This window comes from Leucopleurus acutus, assembly GCF_964270905.1.
Source record: "Leucopleurus acutus genome assembly, chromosome: 3".
Taxonomy (NCBI): Eukaryota; Metazoa; Chordata; class Mammalia; order Artiodactyla; family Delphinidae; genus Leucopleurus; species Leucopleurus acutus.
Window position 1 is genome coordinate 28,410,211 of NC_139145.1, and position 23,839 is coordinate 28,434,049.

At 48.4% G+C, this 23,839-nt stretch overlaps 1 protein-coding gene across 1 annotated transcript in view; it reads right to left on the reverse strand.

Annotated features, from left to right (window-relative positions):
* ERGIC1 (endoplasmic reticulum-golgi intermediate compartment 1) overlaps nt 1-23,839 on the reverse strand; it is a 105,412-nt gene that overhangs the window by 54,567 nt on the left and 27,006 nt on the right. Inside the window, exon 2 of the mRNA XM_082836576.1 lies at nt 464-525. Within this exon, the coding sequence (XP_082692702.1) occupies nt 464-525 (62 nt within the window). The remainder of the gene's footprint in view (nt 1-463; nt 526-23,839) is intronic.

Here is a 23,839-nt window from a genome sequence, read left to right on the forward strand (position 1 = left end):
TGTTCTTCGTTGCGGTGCGCGGGCTTCTCACTGCGGTGGCTTCTCTTGTTGCAGAGCACGGGCTCTTGGCACGCGGGCTTCAGTAGTTGTGGCTCACGGGCTTAGCTGCTCCGCGGCATGTGGGATCTTCCCAGACCAGGGATCAAACCCGTGTCCCCTGCACTGGCAGGCGGATTCTTAACCACTGCGCCACCAGGGAAGTCCCTGGGGCAGCTACTCTTGATGACTGATTTCTGGTGTCTCCTTTCAGAAACAGGTGATGCTATACCTTACAGCGTTACAGTGAGGACAGAGAAGAGCTGAGGGACTAGAGGCAGGGCCCAGCAAGATGCCCATCATTTCTTCCCTCCTCCTGTCTCTCTGTCTTCCCTCCCTGGCCCAGCATTTCTGCAGAGGGCGGGCAGGCACAGGTATGGAGAGTGGGGAGAGGGTCGGGAGCAACGGAGAGAAGGAGGCTACTCACTAATGGCCCCGGTGTACGTCGGCTGTGTGAGGTCCTTGGGCACCTTCCTGTAGATGTCAAACCTGTGGAGAGCAAAGGGGACGGGGTGAGGTGGGCGCAAAGGGCAGGTGTCAGGCAGCGGGGGAAATGGTGCTGGCTGGTGTGCCCAGCAGCCGCCGTTCTTCCCCGAACCATTTCCTCCAAGAGGCCTGAAGGACGTCCCCTGCCCCCCATGGGATCCTGGCTCCCACACCTCCTTTGTCGCACTGCCTCACTACTTATCACCCCCTAAGACAGATGGCCTGGACCCCTCATCTGATTCTGGTTCTTGGTTGGTCTTGCCCCCAAGAGAATGTAAGCTCCATGAGGGCAGGGACCTTGTTAAGTGTTGTGCCCTGCCGTGTCCCCAGACCCTTGCTTGGGCCTGGGGCACAAGAGGCCCCTAGTAAGCACTGGGGGAATGAACTGAACCTGGGCGTTGGCTTTGTCTGACGCTGAAGGGAATGGGCAAGCGCAGTCTTTCCTGAGTTCTCTGACGGCGCTGCATTCTTGCCTGGCGTCACCTCTCCGCCCCCGCTTCCATTTCCTGTCTCTACCTCCTCTTGTTTCCACTCCCCCCTTCCCCAGCTTCTGCAGCCTTCTTCTTGGAGATTCTCCGGAACTCCAAGGCAGTAGGTTAACAGAAAATCCTGCCTGGGGCTGACATCGGCTCGTGACAGCCCTGGCTCCAGCTCACGTGGGTTTCTGCCCAGACACAGAGCAGACGCCTTTTTTTCATATGGATCCCACCAGAGCAGACTGGTGGGGTGGTGGTGGAAGAACTGAGGGCTTTGGAGTCAGGCAGACGCGGGTGTAATTCTGGCCAGTTGTTTTAAGGGGTAAGGCCCCTAGAAACAGACTGCCCTGGGTTCAAATCTTGGCTGGTCTTCTTCCTTGCTGTGTGATGTCAGGCAAACGATGTCCCCTCTCTGAGCCTCAGTTTCCTTTTCTGTACTACTACGAGACCCCGCCAGGCCCCTGAGTAGGGGAAAGAAACGTCAGCGGAGGAGCTGACACAGAGCGTTCCCAGGCACTTGGCTTCTTCCCCTTCACTTGGCAAGCAAGCAGCTCTAAGTCCACAGCCCTTTCCCAGCTCTCTGGTGAAGAGGCTGGCAGCTCCGCCCTCCAGGGGTGATGGGCTGGTGGATGGTTCCTCTTGGGTGATTGGGAAACAAGGTTAGTGCCGTGCTAACCCCAATGCAATGACATGGAAATCTTGCATAAGATCTGATACTTGACTCCTGTTGCGTTCACTCTAATTACACGTGAAAGGTGCCTGGTTCCTCAAGACCTCAGAGGAGAAAACATTCCTATAGGCTGCAGAGCTAAAAGCTATCACTTTCTCTCCCACCTGCTCAGCCACCAGTCTCCCGTGCTTAGGGCCCGAAGGGCACTAAGAACTGGGGCTGGGAGTGTGGTCAGGAGGGGTGGGGGCCTCATGTGACTCAGCTATCCATACCTACTCACCTCCCTTATTCTGAAAATGCTGCCCACTTTACCTGGAGAGAGTATTAGAGGAGAGAGTATGTACTGGGGAGTTAGCCTGCCTGGGCTTAAATGTGACCCCACCACTGTGTGACCTTGGAAGTGTCAGTGAACCTCTCTGTGCCTCAGTTCCTCTGTCTGCAAAGTGGGGGCAACAACAGTAACTATCTCACTGCATAGGGATTAGAACCAAATGACTTAGCGCATATAAAGCACTTAGAACCATGCCTGGCACCCAAAAGTACTACATCAGTATCTGCTGTTACTATGATTAATGTTTATTCGGCTGACATTTATGAGCACCTACTACGTGCTAGCCCTCTTTCAGGTACTAGAGACATGGAGATAACATCAGCTCTCAGCTCTGTGTACCTGTAGTTTAGCAGCAAAGACAAAGAGGGGACCAAAAAGGAGAATGTGGTGCTGCCCCACCATGGGGTACGCTGGAGGTGCCAGATGAACCTGGAAAGGGCACCTGGGGTCATCTTGAAGCTTCCAGAAAGAGCTGATGTCTGAGCAGGAGGATGGGAGAAAGGGTAGGTGCAGGCAGAGACTGGTCCAGGTAGTAAGAACAGCAAAAGCAGAGACGAAGAAGAGGATGGAGCCTGACGTGCTGGAAGGCTAAGTTTACCTGCCTGTGGTGCTAGGACGGGAATGGAGGGAGTGGATGCTGGAGAGGCAGGAGGGGCTTACAAGCCAGCTTCCTGGTCCAGTTAATACCTGGTTACTACCCTGGGCCCACAGCCAGAAACTGGGCCTCATGGTTTAATAAATATATGAGCCACCATTTCAAAACTGGGAGGCTGTCCAGGGTAAGGAGCGGGGAGTGGCCTAGAGCAGAGTGTCCGAACCTGACAAGGGTGAGAGAGGGAGAGATGGGAGATGGTTGCATACAGGGGGGCTGATCAAATATATAAATACAGTGAGGATAATGGGGGCCGGGTGCCTCACTGTTAGGGAAGGGAGGTATACATAGAGAGAGAAGTAGAATAAACCCCATGGTGTTAGAGTGGAAATGAAGGTATTGCTGTGAATTCATGGTTTTCAGCATACACAAATAGAGAAATATCCATGTGTGCAGACACATCACGTATACATTTATTTCCTAGCTCGTTCTATAGAGAGGGTGCAGGAACAGTGACAGCCAGACAGCAGTGAGCACATTTGGACCTCAAACCTTGGCTTCTAAGTATCATTCTTTACTCAAAGGAATCAGCTCCTTGGAGAAATGGCTGATTCCAGGGCTGGGTAGGGAAAATGCAAGATGAGCTTGGAGTATCTTCTTATGTCAGAAAGCAAGAAAGAATGATGGGACATATCAAAAGGACAAGAAGTCAGCTTAAAGGGGCTCCCGCTGGCCAAAGAAGGGGCAATATAAGCATTAAAATCAACAATCACAGTAATAGATTATGACCCTTTAGATAAAATAGGAAGCCAAAAATCTACATAGATGTAAATAAAGAAATAAGTAAATCAAGTCTGATGAGGAATGGGATACTTCCATACCTTCTAAGTAGCCCCCCCCCAATCTTTATTAATCATAAAGGGAAAAAGGTAACTTTACAGAGGAGAAACTTGACAGACATCACCGTAATCGAGTGACCAAAGGGAGTGTCACCAGTAAGGAGACACATCATATGCCTCCTGATATGAAGTACTGGGGAGGGGACCCCATCACTCCTGTGGGGAACTTGCTCAAGCGTACAACCTCAGATGAATTATGAGAAAACATCAAATGAATCCAAACTGAGTGTCATGCTACAAAATGACTGGCCAGCATTTGTCAAAAGTATCAAGGACACGAAGGCCAAGTAAAGACTCAGGAACGGTCAGAGACTGGAGGAGACTAAAGAAATGTGACCACTAAACCCCGCAGGCTGTCCTGGATCAGAGAAAGGACATCAGTGGGACCACCGATGGGATTCGAATAAGATCTGTAGATGAGTTAATAGTACTGTGGAATGTTCTTTTCCTGGTTTTGAAAATGGTTTGGTTATATAAGATGTTATATAATGTTATATAACGTTTAAGGAAGCCTGGGTAAAGGGCACATGGGAAGTCTTTGTATTATTTTCGCAATTTTTTGGCAAGTCTTCAATTATTTCAAAATGAAAAGTTAAGATCTTTTTTTAATTTAATGAAAAAAATTTTAAAGCTTAAGCGGGAGGTTTCATGTAAAAATCCCACCCAGCTTGCTTTCTTTGTGTATGTTTGGTCCCTTTAGGCATCAGAATTTGAGATGCTGGCTTAACAAATGTTGGTCAGGTGTGCTGGGTGTCAGGCAGAGCGTGTCTTTGTCAACGGAGGGAGGGGAGATGAAGGCTGAGCGAACAAAGGTCTAAGAGAGGAGGCGAGACTTGGACAAAACTATAGGAGGCAATGGCAATCAAAGAAGGTAGGTGCTCCGGAAAGAGTGAATGACGCAAACCAAAATCACTGCCATCCCACGTGGGGTGTGTTCCCACGTATATTTGTATTTAAGTCTCATCTCACAGAAACTCTGCCAGATACCGATATCCCATTTTTCCAGGAAGAAAACTAAGGCTGAGCCATAAGCAACTTGCTCAAAGTCAGCAAGTCAATTTGGCAGAGCTGGGATTCATACCCAAGTCTGGGTCCATAGGCCATTGTCCTTCCGCTGCCCTGTACTTATGGGAATCAGTTTAGAGCTCATTTATTGGTAAACTGAAGTCTCAAGGTTTTGCTTATTTGCTTTTCTGAAGATGCTGCCCCAGAGCAGATGGGGCTCTCTTGGAAAACAGGGACCAGCGCAAAACACATTCATTCATTCCATAGGTACTTACTAAGTACCTACCAGCAGTGCTCTAGACGGTGGGAAAATGAAAGTGCTCAAGGTAGACATGGTCCCTGCCCTCATGAAACTGTCGGTCTAGCAATGCTGTTGGCTCCTTGAGAAGGGCCACCTACACAGAATGTTCTCTGATAATGATTCCATTCCCCTGCCGCAAATCCAAGCTGGGGAGTGGTGGTAGGGTAAAGGGGTAGCTGACAAGGACCCTGGGTTCAGAGCTGACCACAAGCCAAGTGAGTCAGCAGTGAATGTCACTAAGAAAATGGGCCACCGGGAGGCTGGTGAGAACCCAGGCATGTGACAGATCAGGAAGTCAGCCGTCGTCTCTGGCTCCCATTAGTCAGTCCCTCGCTGCGGCGATGTGGTGATGCGATTAGATGTGGCCACCCACTGTTAGGAGAATGTAGAGGAAAGGGTAAGGAGAGAGGGGGAGAGGGGAAAGGATGCTTAGTGTACATCTAGTGTGCGCTGGACTCATGCTAGGCCCTGGACCGACATGTTCTCATCTAATTCTCTCGGCCAACTTGTGAGTTGGGGATTGTTATCCCATTTTACAGATGAGGCTCAGAGGCTGCTGACTTGGCTAAGCTCTCACGCCTATGAAGTGTCACAGCAGGGATCTGAATCCAGGCCCAGTTTACATTCTTGTTGCTTTTCCCAACGATGTGGGGATAAACCAGGACCATTTGGGTGGAAAATACTTCTTAGGAAGAAAGATTAAAGAACTGGAATTGCTTGGCCTTAAATAGAGAAAGCTAAAGGATAGATTCTTTATGTTTGTCCAAAAATGTTCTTTCCCTGTCCTCCCCCCAGAGTGTGAGTTTCTCACGGGAAGAACCTGGGCCTCCTTGCTGCTCAGCCTTGCCCAATCCAGGCCCTGGGGGAACTGATCTGAACGAATGGGTCAATGGATGAACCTATACAAAGATAAGGTCCACTGGCTGGCCCCATAAACAAGATTAAGATGAAATGGATGGTGGGGAAGCTGAGTGATGGGTCCTTGTACTGTATTTAGACATGTTCACCTACAAAAAAGGCAAAATAGGCTGAAATGAAAGCAAGAAAACAATCACCTGGACTAAGAAAGACTGAGCTAGATGCCAGAAGAATGGGAGCAGTGCCCAGAGCCAGGTGGACCATAGGTTTGTCACCTGTTGGAACAGGACCCAAATGCGGAGACCCCAGGGGACCTCCTGCCTTCACCACGCTCTGCTGTTGGGTCTAGAAGGCGTTCTGAGATCACTGTGTCCAACCCATTCATTTTACAGAAGAGAAAACAGAAGCCCCAAGAAGGAGTGACTCACCCAATTCAAGGTATAATTAAACTCAGAGTATTTAAAACAAAAACAAGCCAATAAAAAGCTTGTGAAATCCTTGTTATCTCATGCTCTTGAAATGTCATATGCTACTGACTTTCAACCAGGTGCAATCTGGGCCCCCCAGGGGAGTGTGGCGATGTCTGGAGATATTTTTGGTTGTCACCCGGGGGAGTGGGTGGTACCCAGCAGGTAGAAAGCCAGGGAAGCTAATGCATCCTCCAATCCTACAAGGCACAGCCCCCTACAACAAAGGATACCAGCTCCAAATGTCCACGGCACTAAAGTTGAGAAACCCTGTTGCAGGCAGAGAAAACCTTCCCATGCGGGAAGCTCATTTTCCCACTGAGCCTATGTTCTCTCCACAGAGACGCCTCCAGTTGCCTCTGCTCCGTCTGGGTGAAGTCATGGCCGTGGCCTTGATCGCCCCTGCGGTCTTTCCCTGTCCTTTTCCGCTCTGTGCCTGAGAAGGCACACTTGGAGAGACCTGGGCAAAGGAACCCCCAGGGAAGAAATAAAGTCCCCCTGAATTTGTGACGTCTTATAAAGGTGCAGTAAGTACGAGTGTCACCATCTGAATCAAAAAGGTGCTCAACCCGTGCCTCTAACTTCACTGTAACTTAGGATCAGACAAATTCCTTAGGATAAAATATATGTCAACATCAGAACTAGAAGTCAATGAGAATATAGGATTTACTTAACAGAAATTCACTGTACAGGCCACATCTAAGCCTACAGAGCGAGGGACGGCTGCATAACCTCACCCAAAATAAACACGCATAAGTCTTCTCTTGCTCCCAAGCAAGGAAACTGCTGCTGGAAATCTCTGACTAATGGATTTCTTCTGTAATTTCTTTTCATAGCAGAATGCCTCAACTCTTGCTATTTTAACTTCTGCTGCTTGGGACCTCCCTTCTCCCCTGCTCTTGAAGACAAATCTCAGATCGCCCTGTGGTTCGCCATGTGTGGGCGGCCACCAGGCAGGCGCGCGTGACGTCACTGTGTCCAAGGCCTGATGAAATTAGACGCCATTTAGGAGCAAGTCATTGGAAGCGGTGGGTCACTCATCCCAAAAATAGTCAGTGAGGCTTTAGCTGGTTCTTTGGCCCGCTCAGCCCTGCCCACCAGCCTGTCAGAGCCCTCGGTGTCAAGCCCCGGGAGCTGGGTGAAAAATGTGCTTGTTGGTTCACTTACTCATCTCTTCCACCTTACTGAGAACCACTGGTGTGTGTGTGCACATGCACGTGTGTTGAAGGGCACACAGAGGTTAACAAATGGACGCACCAGAGCCTAACGTGGCTGGGAGAGAACCGTGCAAGCACCAGTTCTAATCAGCCCCAGAATCACTCTCACCGCCCCCCGAATCCTGTCCTTGACATTCAAACTATGACTGTGAGCTCACACACCACTCCTCCCTCTGTCAGAAGGATGGGGAAAACATCTGTCTGTTTCCAGCCCAGATGGAGGAGCTTAGAGGGGGGAATAATGATAACAATAGCAATCACAGCTACACTGCTACTGTCCCCATTGTGAGGGATCACGGTGCACCCGGCCTTGGACTTGGACTGTCCACTCATTAGCTCACATCCTCTGTACAGCCCTGTTCAGTGGATACCAGCATCCTCCCCATCTCACTTGCCCAAGATTCTGGGCCAGGATTTGAACTGCTGCAGTCTGGCCTCAGGACCTCTGCTCTGTCCACTGTACCCATGCCTGTCTGGGACAGGGAGACAGGCTTGGGAGCAGGAGGCGTAGAGGCCTGCATCTGCAGGAGGGCTGGGTGATGACGCTCTGTGTACACAGCACTAACACGCACACAGTTCTCTCTCCAGCCCATCCCCTGTGGCTCTCTCCCTGAATCTTGGTGCCCTTGTGAAGGTCACTCGTCTACAGGGTGACCTCCCAGCTTCCATCGCCTCCACCTGTGACCTCTCCTGTCTCAGAATACCCTCTCTGACCACAAAGCCCTGGCCAAAGGGAAAGAGGAGTACATTTGACTGCTGAGCCTCCAGAAGGCCCCTCTCAAGGCAGCCTTCCCCACCTTCCTGGGCGCTGTGGACGTATACATTCCCGGCACAGCTCCGAGACGGCTGCAGGGTCTTCCGCTCTTGCTGGGCTGGGACCGTCAGGTTTGTTCTTGAATCCACTGTGGGTCGTGCGGGGCTGGGCCCGTTAACGGTATTCAGTAAATTCCAGGTGAAAATATAAAATGACGTAGGCACAGGGCTATTACTCACCGCTGCACCAGCTGTAACAGCAAACAACTGGAGGCCATCCAAATGTCCATCCAGGGGGACCAGTTAATAAACTACAGACCATCCATAAGGTGGAGGAGGATGCAGCTATAAAGAGGAATGAGGAAGGTCTCTATAGAGTAAGAGAAAAAAGCAAACTGTGGAACACTGTGTTCTGTTAAGTTTTGTGTGTGTGTGTTTGGGGTGCAGAGCAGCTGGAGGTAGCGATAAAAATAAATCTCCAACCTTGTGTATATCTTTAAAAAGAAACAATAGAAGGTGTAACCAAAAGCTAACACAAATGGTTACTTCTATTCTTCTTAGGAGATGCATAAAAATATTAAATATTTAGGGATACATTTGACAAAAGAAGTGCAAGACCCATACACAGAACACAATAAAACATTGCTGAGGGAAATTAAAGAAGACCTAAGTAAACAGAGAAATACACTGCGTTAACGGGTCAGAAGACTCAATATGGTTAAGATGGCATTGATCTGTAGATTCAACTCAATTCCAACCAAAACTCCAGCAGGCGTTTTTTGTAGGATTTGGCAAGCTGACTCTAAGATTCATACGGAAATGCACAGGACTTAGAAGAACCAAAACAACTTTGAAAAAGAACGAAGTTGGATCTGACCTCAAGACTTCCTATAAACCTTACAGAAGAAAACACAGGAGAAAATCTTAGTGCTCTTAGGTTAGGCAAAGACTTTCGATAAGACACCAAAAGCGTGATCCATAAAAGAAAAAATCATAAATAAGGCCTCATCAAGATGAAAAGCTTCCATTCTTCAAAAGGCATTGTTAAAAGAATGAAAAGACAAGCCACATACTAGGAAAAATAGATGTGAATCACATGTCTGTTAAAGGATTTCTATTCAGTATAAAGAACTCACAACTCAGGAATAAGATTTGAACAGGCGTTTCACCAAAGATTCACTGATGGTGAATAAGCACATGAAATGAGGCTAATATCAGAGTCATTGGGGAAATGCAAATTAAAACCACAGAGGTACTATTAGAATGGCTGAAATTATAAAGACTGGTCACACCAGGTGTTGGTGAGGATGTGGACCAACTGGAACTCTCAGGCGTTGCTGGTGGAATGTAAAGTAGTATAACCACTATGGAATAGAGTTTAGCGGTTTCTGAAAATGTTCAATACACGCTTACCATATGATCCAGCCATTCTATGCCTAGGCATTTACCCAAGAGAAATGGAAGTATTTTCCCATACAGAGACATGTATATGAATATTCATGGAAGCTTAATTTGTAATAGTCACAAACTAGAAACAACCCAAATATCCATCAACGGGCAAATGGACAGATGGCATATCCACAAAACAGAATATTACTCAGCACTGAAAAGGAATGAAGTATTGACAGGAGCAACATGGATGATTCTCAAAATAATTACGCTGAATGAAAGCCAATACAGTATGATTCCAACTATATACAATTCTAGAAAGTATAAACTAATCTAGAGTGACAGCAGATCATTGGTTGCCCAGGGAGGGAAGGGAGAGACTTGAGGAAACCCAGGGGGGTGATGGCTATGTTCATTATCTTGTGATGGTGGTTTCATGGGTGTATACATATGTCAAATTTCTCCAACTGTACACTTTAAGTATGTGAAGTTTATTGTATGTCAATTATACCTCAATAAAACTGTTGGAAAAAAACTTTTTCATGATAGCCACGAATGAAACACGTCAAATACATTAAGCAATCTGTGAGTTCATAATGATACTTCATAAAACAAAACCCCCCAAAAAGCCTCATTGGATACCTTTGAAGATGCTAAGCCATTATTCTGAAAATCGGTAAATAAAGAGAAAGCATTTATTCTGATTTTTTTTTGATATACACAACGTATATCTAGGTAACCAAATAGCTGATGAGGACAAAGTCCTATTTTACAGAATAATTTCAAAGAATAATGTGGAAGGACTAATAGAATTAGGAAAATCATCATTGTGCCTTCTCTGATGAAATACTGGATTTAGGCATTTACCAGCAAGGATGGGAAGTTTCATAACAGATGCATCAGGCTGCTGCCACCTGAACCCAGTGACTGGTCTTAGCATCTCAAAGGGAAGACAGTAAGTTATTCTGTACCCCTCTCAGTGTGATGCAGTAGGAGGTACACAGCACACTTCTTAATGACGGGCCTAGAATAGCCTCACATTTCACCTTCCATCTGATCCTTAACCCACAGCAGCTGGATGCCAGGCCCCGCTCACCCACTCTTTCTTCGTGCTCTAGCTAAGATCACCCAAGAGTCCCTAAGGGTCTGATGCCATTGGCTCTCCTCAGTACTGCCTCTGCACCCATCCTGCTGACTGTCCCTTCCTTCTCAGATCGCTCTCTTCTCTTGGCTGCCTAAAGTACCATGGCATCCTCACTCTTCAGCATCTTCTGTGTCTGTTCCTCTTCCTCCTCCTGCCCCTGATATCTTGGTATACCCCCAAGGGTCTGTGTTCTCTTTTAACTCCCACCCCCAACTTATCTATGCCTTAATTTACTGTGCCGAGTTCCAGAGAGACAGGAGAAGGTCAACAAGACAGAATTAGTCCCTGTCCTCATGGCGCTCACACAGTAATGCCTCAGGAGCATCCTCATTCCTAAAGGCATCATGCCTGCCCTTCACACTTGACAGGTGCAGAACAAAACTCAACAGCACCTCACACAAAACCTGTTCCCAGAACAATGAGGTAGGAGAAACCACAGGGATCACGGAATCCAAATGTGCACATCTGTAGATAGTTAAAGTGAAACACGGCAAGGGCAGCAACATCTTGTGTTAGAGATAAGGATCTCTGACTCTTTCCAAGTCACAGCCTGTGTCCTCCTGGGGTTCCCAAATGTCTGAGAAGTGATGAGATGTGCTGTTCTTGGCCACCATGATGAGCAAGAAAGTAAACTAGCTGATCAGGAAGATAACTACCCATCCAGGCGATTCTCAGAAAGTGTTTTAGATGGGCTATCGGAAAAAGATGGAGGCCTCACTGGACTGGACAACGCCCTTGCCTGTTACCTGGACCCAGGCACATGGGGGAGAACGAAGCCCACACACAGCAGGGAGGGGGCACTAGTCTTACTATTTTTTTTTTTTTTTTTTTTTAGTCTTACTATTTACATTTAGTTGCATTAGCTCTAAATTCTTACGCAATCTGTTCCTTGAACAGTCAAGCAAGCATGCTCTCACCTCAGGCCCTTTGCCCTTTGCATTCTCTGTTTCTGGAATGATTTCCCCTCAGATCTCTTCCTGTCTTGCTCTTTCACTTTTTTTAGGTCCATGTTCAAATGTCACCTCCTCAAAGACCTGTCTTGGCTACCAGCTAAAACACACCACTCTCCATCTCCTTACTCTGCTGCCTTTTCCTTCACAGCACTTGCGATCACTACCTTGTGTTACGTGTGTTTGTTCACTGTTCCACTCCATCACTAGAATATAAGTTACAGGAGAGCAGGGGCCTGCCTGCCTTTGAGTTCCACTGTATGCCCAGAGCCTAGAGAAGTGCCTGGCACACAGTAGGTCTACAGAAATACTTTGGAATGGACGAAGGAGGCAGTGTTTCTCGAAGTCTGGCCCATGGACCACTGCCTCAGAATCCACCAGGAGGCTGGTTAAGTGTGCAGATTCCAGGGCTCCGCTGCAGAATGAACTAAACCAGCATGGGGGTTTCGCATTGCCAAAAAAGTGCGGTTCGGGAGATGTCAAGGCATGCAAAGACTGCTACGGTATAAGTCAAGTTGTTTATTTCCAACTTCAAATTTATTTCCTAAGACTTTCTGCTTGCACCCACCTGAGTTACTACAGGTCAACAGAGGGACAGGCAAGGGGACTGGTATTTCCCGGGCTCCTACCCTATGGGCCAAGCACTACTCAAGTCCCTTGACCTACTTTATCCCACTGAATCCCTTCCCCCTCACCCACGAGGTACCATCAACAAATGTAGAAACCAAGACTCAGAGAGGCTTAGCCACTTGCCTAAGCTCACACAGCCAGCAAGAGGCAGGGTCAGGATTGGAACCCAGGTCAGCCTCACCCAGAGGCTGCGCACTGACTCTCTGCGGCCTCTGCAAAGCTCCATACCAGCCCCTGGGGCCCTTGGCTGTCCATGCTGACCTCCCTTGCCCACGCACAGCCTGGCACCGACAGCAGGCTGGGGGTGCTTGGTGAGCGAGGGAAGGAGGAAGGGTCCCATGGAGCTATGGAACTGTGGTGCAGTGCCACTGAGGTCCCAGCAGAGCACAGCTGAACGGGGGTCCCCTCACCCCTACTGCCCCACCCCACCCTGCAACAGCCCAACGAGCTCATGCTCCCCCAGAAACAGGAAAGGCCTGGTGTCGGAGCCCGAGGCCGTCAGGCTGCCAGGGCTTGGCTGGGAGTCAGGCTTCCCACTCGTCAAGGCCACAGGGAGGGAGGGCTGGTGAGGGGGGGGCACAGCCAGGGCCCCCAACGTGTTTCCAAATCACTGGAAACAGGACGCAGCCGCTGGCCCCACACCAGGACACAACAACATCTCGAGCTCAGATGCTATAAATGGAAATGTATTCTTAGAGGGGCAGGACCTGAGCAGGGTTTTTCAGAAGTGACCCATCATTGGATAAAAATACAGACGGCATTTAAATGTTGAGCGGCGGAGCTATTCCGGGGGATTAGATTCTCACGCCCCTGGCTCCCCGCCAGGGCACGGCCTTCAGCAGACATTTAAAAGGAAGAAACGATTGGTGCCGGTGTTTTAAGTTTAGGAGGAGAGAACTGGGGGAAAAGACAGCTGTGCCGAGATACCTGTGGAAGGGGCTCCCTTCAAGGGACCCCAAATGTCCTTTGACCTCCACCTGCCCACAGGATTCAGTTTTACTCTGCCATGAGACCACCTTTTGGACTACATCTCAGCTACCTCGAAAAGTGAAGGCTGAGTTTTGGCTAGGCCTGGGGTTAGAAGCCTAGGACAGGATTAAGATTTTAAGAGATTTGCAGGTAAGGAAAGTATAATAGAGAAAAAAGCTGGAGGTGGCCCTGGTGTTACGAGGAGGGCAAGGACAGAATTTACTGAGCACCTCCCAGGAGCCAGCCTCTTGACTCACGTCATCTCATCAAATTCTCAAATCCGTTCGAGATACCAAAATGAGGTTCACCCCTATTTTTAAAGGAAAAGGAACTGGGACTCACAAAAGACTGTGTAGAGGGGGTGAGTCTCAGGCTGAGACCCTGAGTGCAGGAAGACAAGCAGAAATGAGGCTGGGGAAAAGGGGTAGAAGGGCGTCCCATGTGGAGCGACAACTCCGGCCAAGTTTCATGGCTCCGGAAGCCCAAGGTCACTCAATCAGCAAGTGGCAAAGCTGAGGTCTGCGTCCTCGTCTGTCTGGACATGAAATTACTGTGCCACCCTAGGGAGCAGCTGTGTGCCTTAGGAAACAAGGTGGTTCACAAGTTAAAAGGTGAGATGTTCAGACAGTCCCATGCAAAAAGGCCAAGGAAAGGAATGAAAGGGTTCTCCTTGTTGGCCTGGGGGAGGGTTTAGTTGGTGACCGTTTTCCTTTGGGCACGTCTTGGTACTTTTCAGTTGTTCTATAATAAACAGGTTATAAATGGAAAAATAAAGACAGCTAGGGTCTTAGGAGACCTGCCGTGGGCTCCCCAGCCCCTGTCTCTCTATTATCTGCCTCTTCACCCCATGACCCCAACATTTTGTTGCAGAAAGGCCCGTTCTGTGCCAGCTCTGTGCCTTGGCATGCACTGTGCCCTCTGTCTGCAGCACCCCTCTCTCTCCTTCTCTGCCAGCTCATTCATTCTCTCTGTCATTACTGAGTACTCACTATGGACCACGCACTGTTCTAGGTGGTCAGACACAAAGCTCTCTGCCTTCACCTAGCTTACACCACAGTGGGGGAGACAAACAATAAATGAACTAATATATGTCAGTGCTATGAAGAAAAATAAACCAGGCTAAGAGAATAGAATATGATGTGGGTACTGCTTTAGATGGGGTGTGAGGGGTGTCAGAGAAGGTTCATCTAACCAGATGACATGCAAAACACATATCTCATTTAAGTGAGACAGCAGCCACCTGGATGTCCATGGAAGAGAGCTCCAGGTCGAAGGGATGGTAAGTGCAAAGGCCCTGAGGCAAGGAGCATATTTGACAGGTTCCTCCAACAGCAAGGAGGCTGATACAGCTGCACTGGGAGGTGAGGTCAGAGGCCCCAGGTAGTTCTTTAAAACTTAGCTCACACACCCCTTCCTCTGCGACGCCACCTCCAATCAGCATGAGGCTGGCTGAGGCACCCTATTCTGGGCTGCCATGGCCCGTGAGCTTCCCTCTGTCATCATTTGACACATGGTGTACTGTCATTATATATGTGTTGCACATTATATATGTACAATCATGAATGAACAGCACATCCCACTATGTCTCACTAATACTATTGGTGTCTACCGTCAACAGATGAATGGATAAAGAAGATGTGGTATATATATATGCACACATACGTATACACAATGGACTACTACTCAGCCATAAAGAATGAAATTCTGCCATTCACAACAACATGGATGGACTTGGAAGGTGTTGCGCTAAGTGATGTAAGTCAGACAGAGAAAGACAAATACTGTATGTTATCACTTAAATGTGGAGTCTGAAAAATACAACAAGCTAGTGAATACAGAAACAAAACAAAACCTGTGTTACTTTACCCTTTGTTTTCCTTCTATCTGTCCTTTATATCATAGCATTATCGTCATTAAAAAAAGAAAACTACTACTGGTGTCTTCCCCTCAAAGTTGTGAACTCTCCAAGGGCAGGCACTGGTCTTATACAGTGTGGGGTCCCCATTACCCGGCACTTAAGTGGGGAGCATCATTTTTAAGCAACAAGAGATCCGCTGAGTCACAGAAGACTGGTGGTCTTTCCGGGCCAAGAGCTCACCTGAGACGTGCAGGTGAGTCCCCTCAGGGAGCTCCACCGATGAGACGTCACAGATGAGACCTATGTGAGGCAGGAAGTGGGTGACTGAGAGCGGGAGGGAAGGGGGCCTCCTCCCTACCTCCCCATTTCCTCCATCTGCCTCAACCTGTGCTTTCCTCATGAGCACATAGTTTATCAGAGCCCTCGTTTTCAGGAGAGCCCACATGGGAAGATAAAAACTTAAAACCACTTCACCAGGGGGTGATGACTCACAGGCAGAAAACATCCCTCCCTTTGAAAATGATTCCAGGAAACAGCAAGCATCCCAAATGCATCAATGGGCCCAGACACTGATCCCCTAGCTGCTCACATCACCAAATGAGAGGCAACCAGGCGCTGTGTCTCTCTGAAGGAAGTACACGCTCCCCAGTAGAAAATACCTGCTGAGGCTAGGCAGGTACTGAGATGAGAGAAGTGGGCCGGTGGGGCCTGCAGCAATCGGAGGGTCCACAGCTTATCTAAAGAGGGTAGAAAGCCCCCCAGCTTGGCCCATGGCTGGAACAAGGAGCCCCGGGGCGGCCAGATCAGGGAAAACCAGAAATCTGGGGCTTATGGGAAATTACCAATTTAAAAATGATGGCAACCAGGGTTTTTTGGTTTGTTTTTGTTTTTGAAATAAAACAATATGCGAATCAAAGAAAATACTTCTGTGGCTCATATTTGGCCTGAAGACTATCAGTTTGTGAAGTTGGCCTCAAATCTTGAAGTATTTTTGCATCAGAATAGATGGCAGGACTGAAAAAATAGGAGGGGGCAAGAAGACCTAAGCACTGTAAAACCAGAAGGGAACTTTGAGATCATGGAGTTCCTGTGTGGTCAAGAAGGTTTGTCTCAGGGATCAATTCTAGTGGCTGCCCAGCTGCTAAGGCTGGGACTGGACTCAGTGTGTGCATGCTGGGATGGATTAGCAATGTCTGCCAAGGACACGGGACTGGGGGCACCGGTGACGCTCTTCCTGGGTAGTCAGCAAGGCTGATTTAGTCCAGACCCATTTTAAAGGCAGAAAAACTGAGGCTCAGGAAGCAACACTGAATTGCCTAATGTCATAAGTGAGAACTACCTGTGAGTCGCACCTGGGGCTCTTCCCATGACACCCAGGCGCCCCTAAATCAACCAAAGACTTATCTTAGAAAGAAGTCATCTCTGAACCAATAATGCAAGTCAATAAGGAAATTGGACTTTAACAGTGATTCATTTTATCCACAGCTCTGTAGGGACAGAACCTTTGCTAAACAGCAAGGGGGTCTGAGTCCTGACAAAGCCATCTGAGGATACTGCCCACAGCACGCACACTGTCCCAACTGAGGGCCTTGAGCTGGCTGAGGGGCCTGGCACCAGAGGGAGCCTGGGTGCACCTGAGAGCCGAGGCCTGCCTTGAGCTGGGCCTCCTCCCTCGCACTCAGTGTGAGTCAGGGCTCTCGACTTCAGCGTGCTGGCTGCAAAATTTTCAGTTTTACTTGGCTCTTCAGCAAAACGTACTTTTCCAAAGGACATCGATTCAACTGAGCTTGAGTTTTGCAATGCCCTGGCAGTGGCAAGGCCAGCCTCCCTGAGCACACGCTGTCCCAGGCAATGAAGACCAAAGAATATGGTCATCACCTCCCTCACCCACTCCTTCCTCCTCCCCAAGTGGGAGGATCAGTCCCTCCCCTGGCAGAGCCCCCTGGCATGCCTGCCGTCCCACAGGTAACCCAGCCAGGGAAGCCCTCCCACTCTGCGGAGCCGTGCCTCCCCCCCATTCGCATCATTGCCAGGGCTGGTGAAGAACACAGGCCAGGGGGTCAGGCTGGCAGTGGCTCAAACATCAGCAAGTACATCGTGTACCTCTTTGTTTTTTAAAAACTAGACCATCGTTTATAGCGGTTTTAGGTTCGCAGCAAAATGGAGCAGAAGGTACAGAGATTTTCCCTTACATCCCCTGCCCCCCCACGACACACACGTAGCCTCCCCCACTATGAACACCCAGCACCAGAGTGGGGCACCTGTTACAACGGATGAACCTGCACTGAAACGTCATTATCACCCAAAGTCCATAGCTTACAACAGGGTTCACTCTTGGTGTTGTACACTCTATGGGTTTTAACAAATGGAAAATGACACGCATACACCATCACAGTATCATACAGAGTAGTTTCACTGCCCTAAAAATCCTCTTGCTCTGCCTATTTATCCCTCCCCCACCTCCTACCACCCCAGGCAACCACTGTTCTTTTTATTGTCTCTATAGTTATGCCTTTTCCAGAATGTCATAGAGTTGGAATTATATAGTATGTAGCCTTTTCAGCTTGGCTTCTTTCTCTCAGTAACAGGCATTTAAGTATCCCCCATCTATGTCCTTTCATGGCTTGGTAGCTCATTTCTTTCTAGTACTGAATAATATTCCAGTGTCTGGATGAACAACAGTGTACCCGGTTTTTCAAGCCCTGAGGCGTGGATCTGCAAAGCCAGGGGCTCTACTGCCTCATGCATTAGCTGTGTGCCTTTGGAAGAAATTTTCTCTGAACCTCCAGTGTTTTTCACCTGTAAAATGGGAATAACAGTACTGACGACTTCACTGGAGTGTGGGTTATATGTGGAAGAGCATGGAAGGCACAGACGACGGGTCACAGCAGGGAGCAAAGCACACGACAGATGTCAGCTGCAATTATCACCGCTGCCAATTATCGCCACGATGGTGTGGCTGCCACTGCCATTCGTGGGCTTACTCTTGCCTTCTCTCCGCAGAGCAGTACGAGGGGGGACGTGGAGACAGCCCGGGCTTTGGGCTCACACAGGTTGGCGTTCTAATGCTGACCCTGCTTAGGCAACCAGCTAGACCTCTCTGAACCTCTGTGGATTACATCCCCCTTCTACTGGGATTTTGAGAAACAAATGCGATCACTAACTGGAATGCAGAAAGAGCCCTTAGCACCCAAAAAGCAATCACAAAAGGTTAGTTCAAAGCTATTCGGGAGAGGTCCTTGGCATTTCCTGTGAACAGCCCCACTGAGTGCATGAGGCAGAGAAGGTAAACAGTGGAGTGGGTGTATTAGAGAACGGAGATGAAAGCCTGCTGGTTAGTACCAGGGCCAGGAGGAACGTCTTCAAAGCAGAGTGAGTATGGAGAGAGGCAAGTGCTGTCCTGCCCAGCCAGGACCCAGCGGAAGTCAGCAAGGAATGGGGGCAGTAACACCTCTGCAGCCTAGCTGGCTGGCAGTCTTCCTGGTGTCAAATGACAGCAGAGAGCTGAAATTCAGAGGCAGTGGCCAAGGCCAGTCAGCATTGTTCCTGCGGCTTCCGAGGGGCAGAACTAAGGACACACCGGAAAGTTATGGGGCAGCATACATCAAAGAGCTCACATGTGCCCACCAGCGAGTTCCATGCCACTGCTGGGCCTGAACCAGGCCTCCTGTGCTCTCCCGTGAAATGACCTTGGCCTCTTGTCTACAGAGGGCCCACCCACCTGGAAGCCCATCGCCCCACCCCCATACCCAGAATGGTCTGTGATGCGGCACACCTGACCGTGCAGTGTCAGCAACCCTGGGAGGGAGGAACGATCCCAATCCCCACATTCCAGATGCGGAAGATAAGGGTGGCACTCCCAGGGAGCCCTGGAGCTGGGACTCAGACCCTTGGCTTTCAGATTCCCCACAGCCCGGAGGCAAGCCTGGCGTTTGCAGAAAACACCTCATGAATGGTTTCCCAGCTCTGCTTCTGCCCATTCATTCCTTCACTCAGCATCGATTCCGCAAATATCGCTAGCATCTGCTCTGTTCCAGATGCTGAGCTAGGCCCTTGAGATACAATGCGAACCAAACAAAGGCAGCCCCTGCCTGCCCGGAGCCAGAGCCTAACACAGCTCTGTTACAAATGTGTAGTTACAGAAGGGGATGAGTGCCAGAAAGGGAAGGCCATGGGCCTCCCTGATCTATTAGATTTGAGGCTGGAGGGTGTATGGTCACAGAGGGTCTGGAGCCGGCCTTTCTGGGTGTGAGGCCACATTCATCACTCGCTAGCTGTGGCCTTGGGAATTTACTCCATCTCCCTGTGCCTCAGTTTCCCAGTCTGTCAAACAGTGCTGCCTCCTTGGGTAGCTCTGAGGGGGTCCGTGTGTTAGTACGGGGAAGGTAGTTATTTAGCGCAGTGCCCGGCCCCACGAGTCAGTGCTCACCGCTTTCCCCGCTACTACGAGGCTGCAGGGTGTGAGGTAGAAAGGACCACAAGCATTTTCTTCTTCCCAAAGGAGAACCTCATTCTCCCCCCTCAAATCCCTCCAAGGGCTGCTGCGGCAGAGGTGGCACCAGTGGATCCAGGAAATCAAGTCAGAAAGAGGGGCACGCTGAGGTCCCCATGGGTCCAGGATGAGAAGGAAGGTAGGGGATCCGGAGACCCAGGGTTACAGGTGCTTCCCGTGGTGAGGAGTACCCAGCCCACTCCTCCGCCTGCCCCTGGGATCTCTGTCCCCACTCTGCTCTCTTCCTGCCTCTCCCCGACTGGCCTTTCCTTCTGGACTCTGCTCCAACTCTCTTGACCTCAAGAGCACGGAGCTGAGATTCTGATTTCCAGAAAGACTTGGAACATTTTAAAAATATTTTTTTCTCTGGGCTCAGCAATGCAAAAAAAAAAAAAAAAGCATGTGCGCACATGCGCACACACACCCAGCATCCAGAAAGACCCGCTAAGAATTTTCAGACACAGGTAGTAAAGACTTACCGATATGTGCATGAAGGATCAACTCCATTTTGGGGAGAGTAGTTTTTCTGGGATGGAGGTGGGGATGCATCGAAGATGGAAGCAGGGGAAGAGGAATATGGGGGCTTAAGGTGTGTTTCTTAAAATGGGGGGAAGGTACGGATTAGTCTCTATGCTATTTGATATGGCTAAAATAGTGTAGGAACATTTTTTAAAAAGCTTAGAAGTACCAAAAAGAAGTCAGATGCTACAAAACAAGAAAGCATGAATGACTGACACACGCGACATGGGTGAATCCCATAGATGTTACACTGAATGAAAGAAGGCCGACACACACATACAGGAGGATGCTGTTTATGTGACCTTGAAGGATGGACAAAACTAATCAACGGTGAGGAAAGCCAGGAGAAGGGTTCCCTCTTGGTTGGGGTACTGACCAGGATGGGGCACAAGGGAGTGTTCCCAGGGGCTGGGAATGTTCCTCGGTCTTAACCTGGGGGTGGTGGCATGGGTGTATGTATGTAAAAAGCCATTGAGCTGTCCACTTTATGGTGAGCTATACCTCAATTTTAAAATTAATTTAAAATTTAAGAAGAAAGAACATCAAATCATTGGCCAGGTTTGGGAACCCCTTGCGCTGGCTTAGAGTAAAATTAAAGACATGGTTTTAGAGTATCTTTCTATACTAACTTGATGTTTGATTCTGTCATTTATCCCTACCTCCTCTGGGGACAATCTTGATCAAGGTACAAAGGCAGATACACAGGGAAAGTGTTCCCAAGCCCAAAGGACATGAGCAACCAGGTGGCAATCCTGGTTCTGCCCTTACACGCTCTGTGACCTGGGCTAAATGATGTCCCTCTCTGAGACTCAGTAGTCTGATGAGCAAACATAGTCAGGATTAAACAAGATGGTGTTCAGCACTGTGCCGGGCACATACTAGGTACTCAAAAAAGTGGGACCTCTTACTATGGTTCATGCTGTCATCCTCTAGAGCAGTGTTTTACCAACTGCAAGTTATGATAGGGAGTTGAGAAATCAACTTAGTGAGCTGTAACCAGCATTTTAAAAAATGCTACAATAGAATAAAAAATAGCTGTTTGCATTGCCTGTATAAAGGAAGGATTGCTATGTTGAGTGTTTACATGTTGTCCGCTGGGTTGCAATATAAAATGTATTTCTTACAAAGGGTAGATGTCAAAATGATTAAGAGCCCTGTTCTATTGAACCCCACGCAGCTCTGTGACACAGCAGATACCACCTCAACATGATAAAGCCTGGTTCTTGGAATTAAGTAGGAACAATAATATAGTATGAGAATAATTCTTGTATCTCCTTGAAAGTCAGATGTTGGCTTGCTTTCTTTTTTTTTTTAAAGCCAACATGTTCTGAAGCTGAGGGCAGATCAGGGACAGCCGGCCAGAGGAAGTGGCTTCAGATCTGGGCTCACAAAGTCAGATCTGAATCCCTGGGGCTAGAAGAAAGGGGTGGGCCAGGCAGACGGAGGGCTCAAGGCTGCCCAGGCTGACGGTGTGGCCAGGTGGGCCCCAGGGCCCTTGGTCTCCTGCCCCTCAGGGAGGGCTAGATGGCTCTGGAGGAGCTTCCGTGGTCCCGCATGAGATGGTTTTAGGTGGAACCAGGGAAGGGCAGCAATTAACGTGAATCACCCAGTGAGGGAGTTCCTCCCACTCTACTTCTCCATCAATTCTCTTGAATGAGTCTAGAAGAAAGTCTCATTTTGGTTCCAGAGGGTCTTTTAACACCTAATAATCTCACCTTTTAATAAACCGAAGAGCAGGTTTCAGGCTCAGAACCTTCTACCAGCAGGTTCTACCTAAGCTCGAATTTTCTTTGAAAGTCATTGCTTTGAATTTTATGGATACTTTGGGTTCACGGCAAATGACATTGGTTTTACCTTTTCTTTTTAACTCACCTATTCGAATCTTTAAAGTGGGTCCATATAAATAAAACAGAAAGTTTATAATAGTCTGGGTAGAGGTAGATACGGCAAAAGTGTGAAAGTGGCCTGGGAATGGTATAAATTTGGCAGACGCTGCTAAGGACTTCCCGAATCTGTGGCTGCTGAATCCTACCGTGCCTTCGTACAGCCTGACATCAATGGGCGTCACTAAAGGACATACCCTCTGCTGATTAAGCGGTGACAGAACTCAGGAGAGAAGAACCAGAGCCCCTTAAGGAAGGGCAAAGTCAAAGTCAGACAGCCAACCAGCTGCGGAAAATCCTTCAAGGAAACGGGATTTTTCAATTGAAAGGTGCCTACCTCCGTGCCTTAGAACTCCCGTCACCATCACCGGGCCTTTCTGCAAACACATACTCATTTGCGCAGTTTGAATGCCATGATGAAGTCTCCATTAGATTTTTCCCGCCATACTTCTTTATCTTCCCCCTTTATCTAGTGCCATCCTTCTAAACCTTTTATTTCATGATAATCTGAGTCTTACAGAACAGTTGCACAGATAGCACACCCTTCAGCCAGTGTCCCCTCATGTTCACATCTTACAGAACCAGAGAAAACCACAGAAAAATTCTCGAAACTAGGAAATTAACCTCGGTACAATATCATTAAGGAAAAGACAAACCTGATTAGGATCTCACCAGTTTTTCCAGTAATGTCCTTTTTTCTGGTCTAGGATCCAATCCGGGGTCCTCCTTAGTCTCTAATCTGTGACAGTCCCGCATCTTTCCTTGTCTGTCATGACTGTGACATTTTTGAAGAGTGTTTGTCAGTTACTTCGTAGAATACCTCTCAAACCAGGCTTGTCTGATGTTTTCCGGTGATTTCAGTCAGGTTGTGCATCTCTGGGAAGAATCCCACAGTGCTGCGCCCTCCTTAGAGCCCCACATCGGGGACATGATGCCATATGTCTTATCACCTGTGCTGTTAGCCTTGATCACTTGGCTAAGATTCGATCTGCCAGGATTCTCCTGACACTTATTATTTTCCCACTTTGTAATGACTAAATATTTCGGGGGAGATACTCTGAGACTATACAAATATCTTGTTTCTGCTTAAACTTTTGCCCACTAATTTTGGCATCCAAAATTAGTGGATTTTAACTGAAATAATTATTACTGTGGAGTTTTAATGGTGACTTCCAAATTCTATCATTCTTTCCACATTTATTAACTGGAATTACCTGTGCCCTATCTCCTTTCTAATGGTCTTAAAAAAAAAAAAAAAAAACAGATCTTGGCAGGAATTTACAAACTTTCCAGTGGGCAAACCTGATCTTGCAAAAAACCATCTCTTTCTACGTTTCCACTGAAAAAACAATCCACTGCATCCCAGGCCTTTTTCCTTCTCATTTTTTCTCTTTTTTTCTTTCTTTCCTTCTCCTCATCCTGCCCCACTCATCACCCTGATTTTCAGAGCTGGTGAGCACCAGGCTGCTCTGGCAATGTCAAAAAACCCAGCTATGCAACGTCCACGGAGTCTATACTAGGCTGGAAATTCACACCTGGGCCTCAGCACGTGCTTCACTGACCAATCCTAAGTGCCTACTATGTGCCAGGCCTGTACGAGGCACCTTAACCTAAACACGCTCTAATCTTTACACCAACTTCAGTAGATCAGCGAGCTGCTTCCCATTTTACAGATGAGGAAACTGAGGCTCGTTCGTTTAGCTAGCAAACGTTTAGTGTCCACAAGCACCAGGCACCATTGACAGTGTTGGGGAAACGAGAGTGAACAAGACAGGCAAGGCCTATGAACTGAAGAACTTGTGTTCTCGTGGAGGGGACAGAGCTAAAAAGGGAGTCGGGACTGTCCTGAAGTGTGCTAAGAGCTACAACGGAGCTCACAGGGTGACTTGAGAGCGTGGGATGGGGGCACTTCAG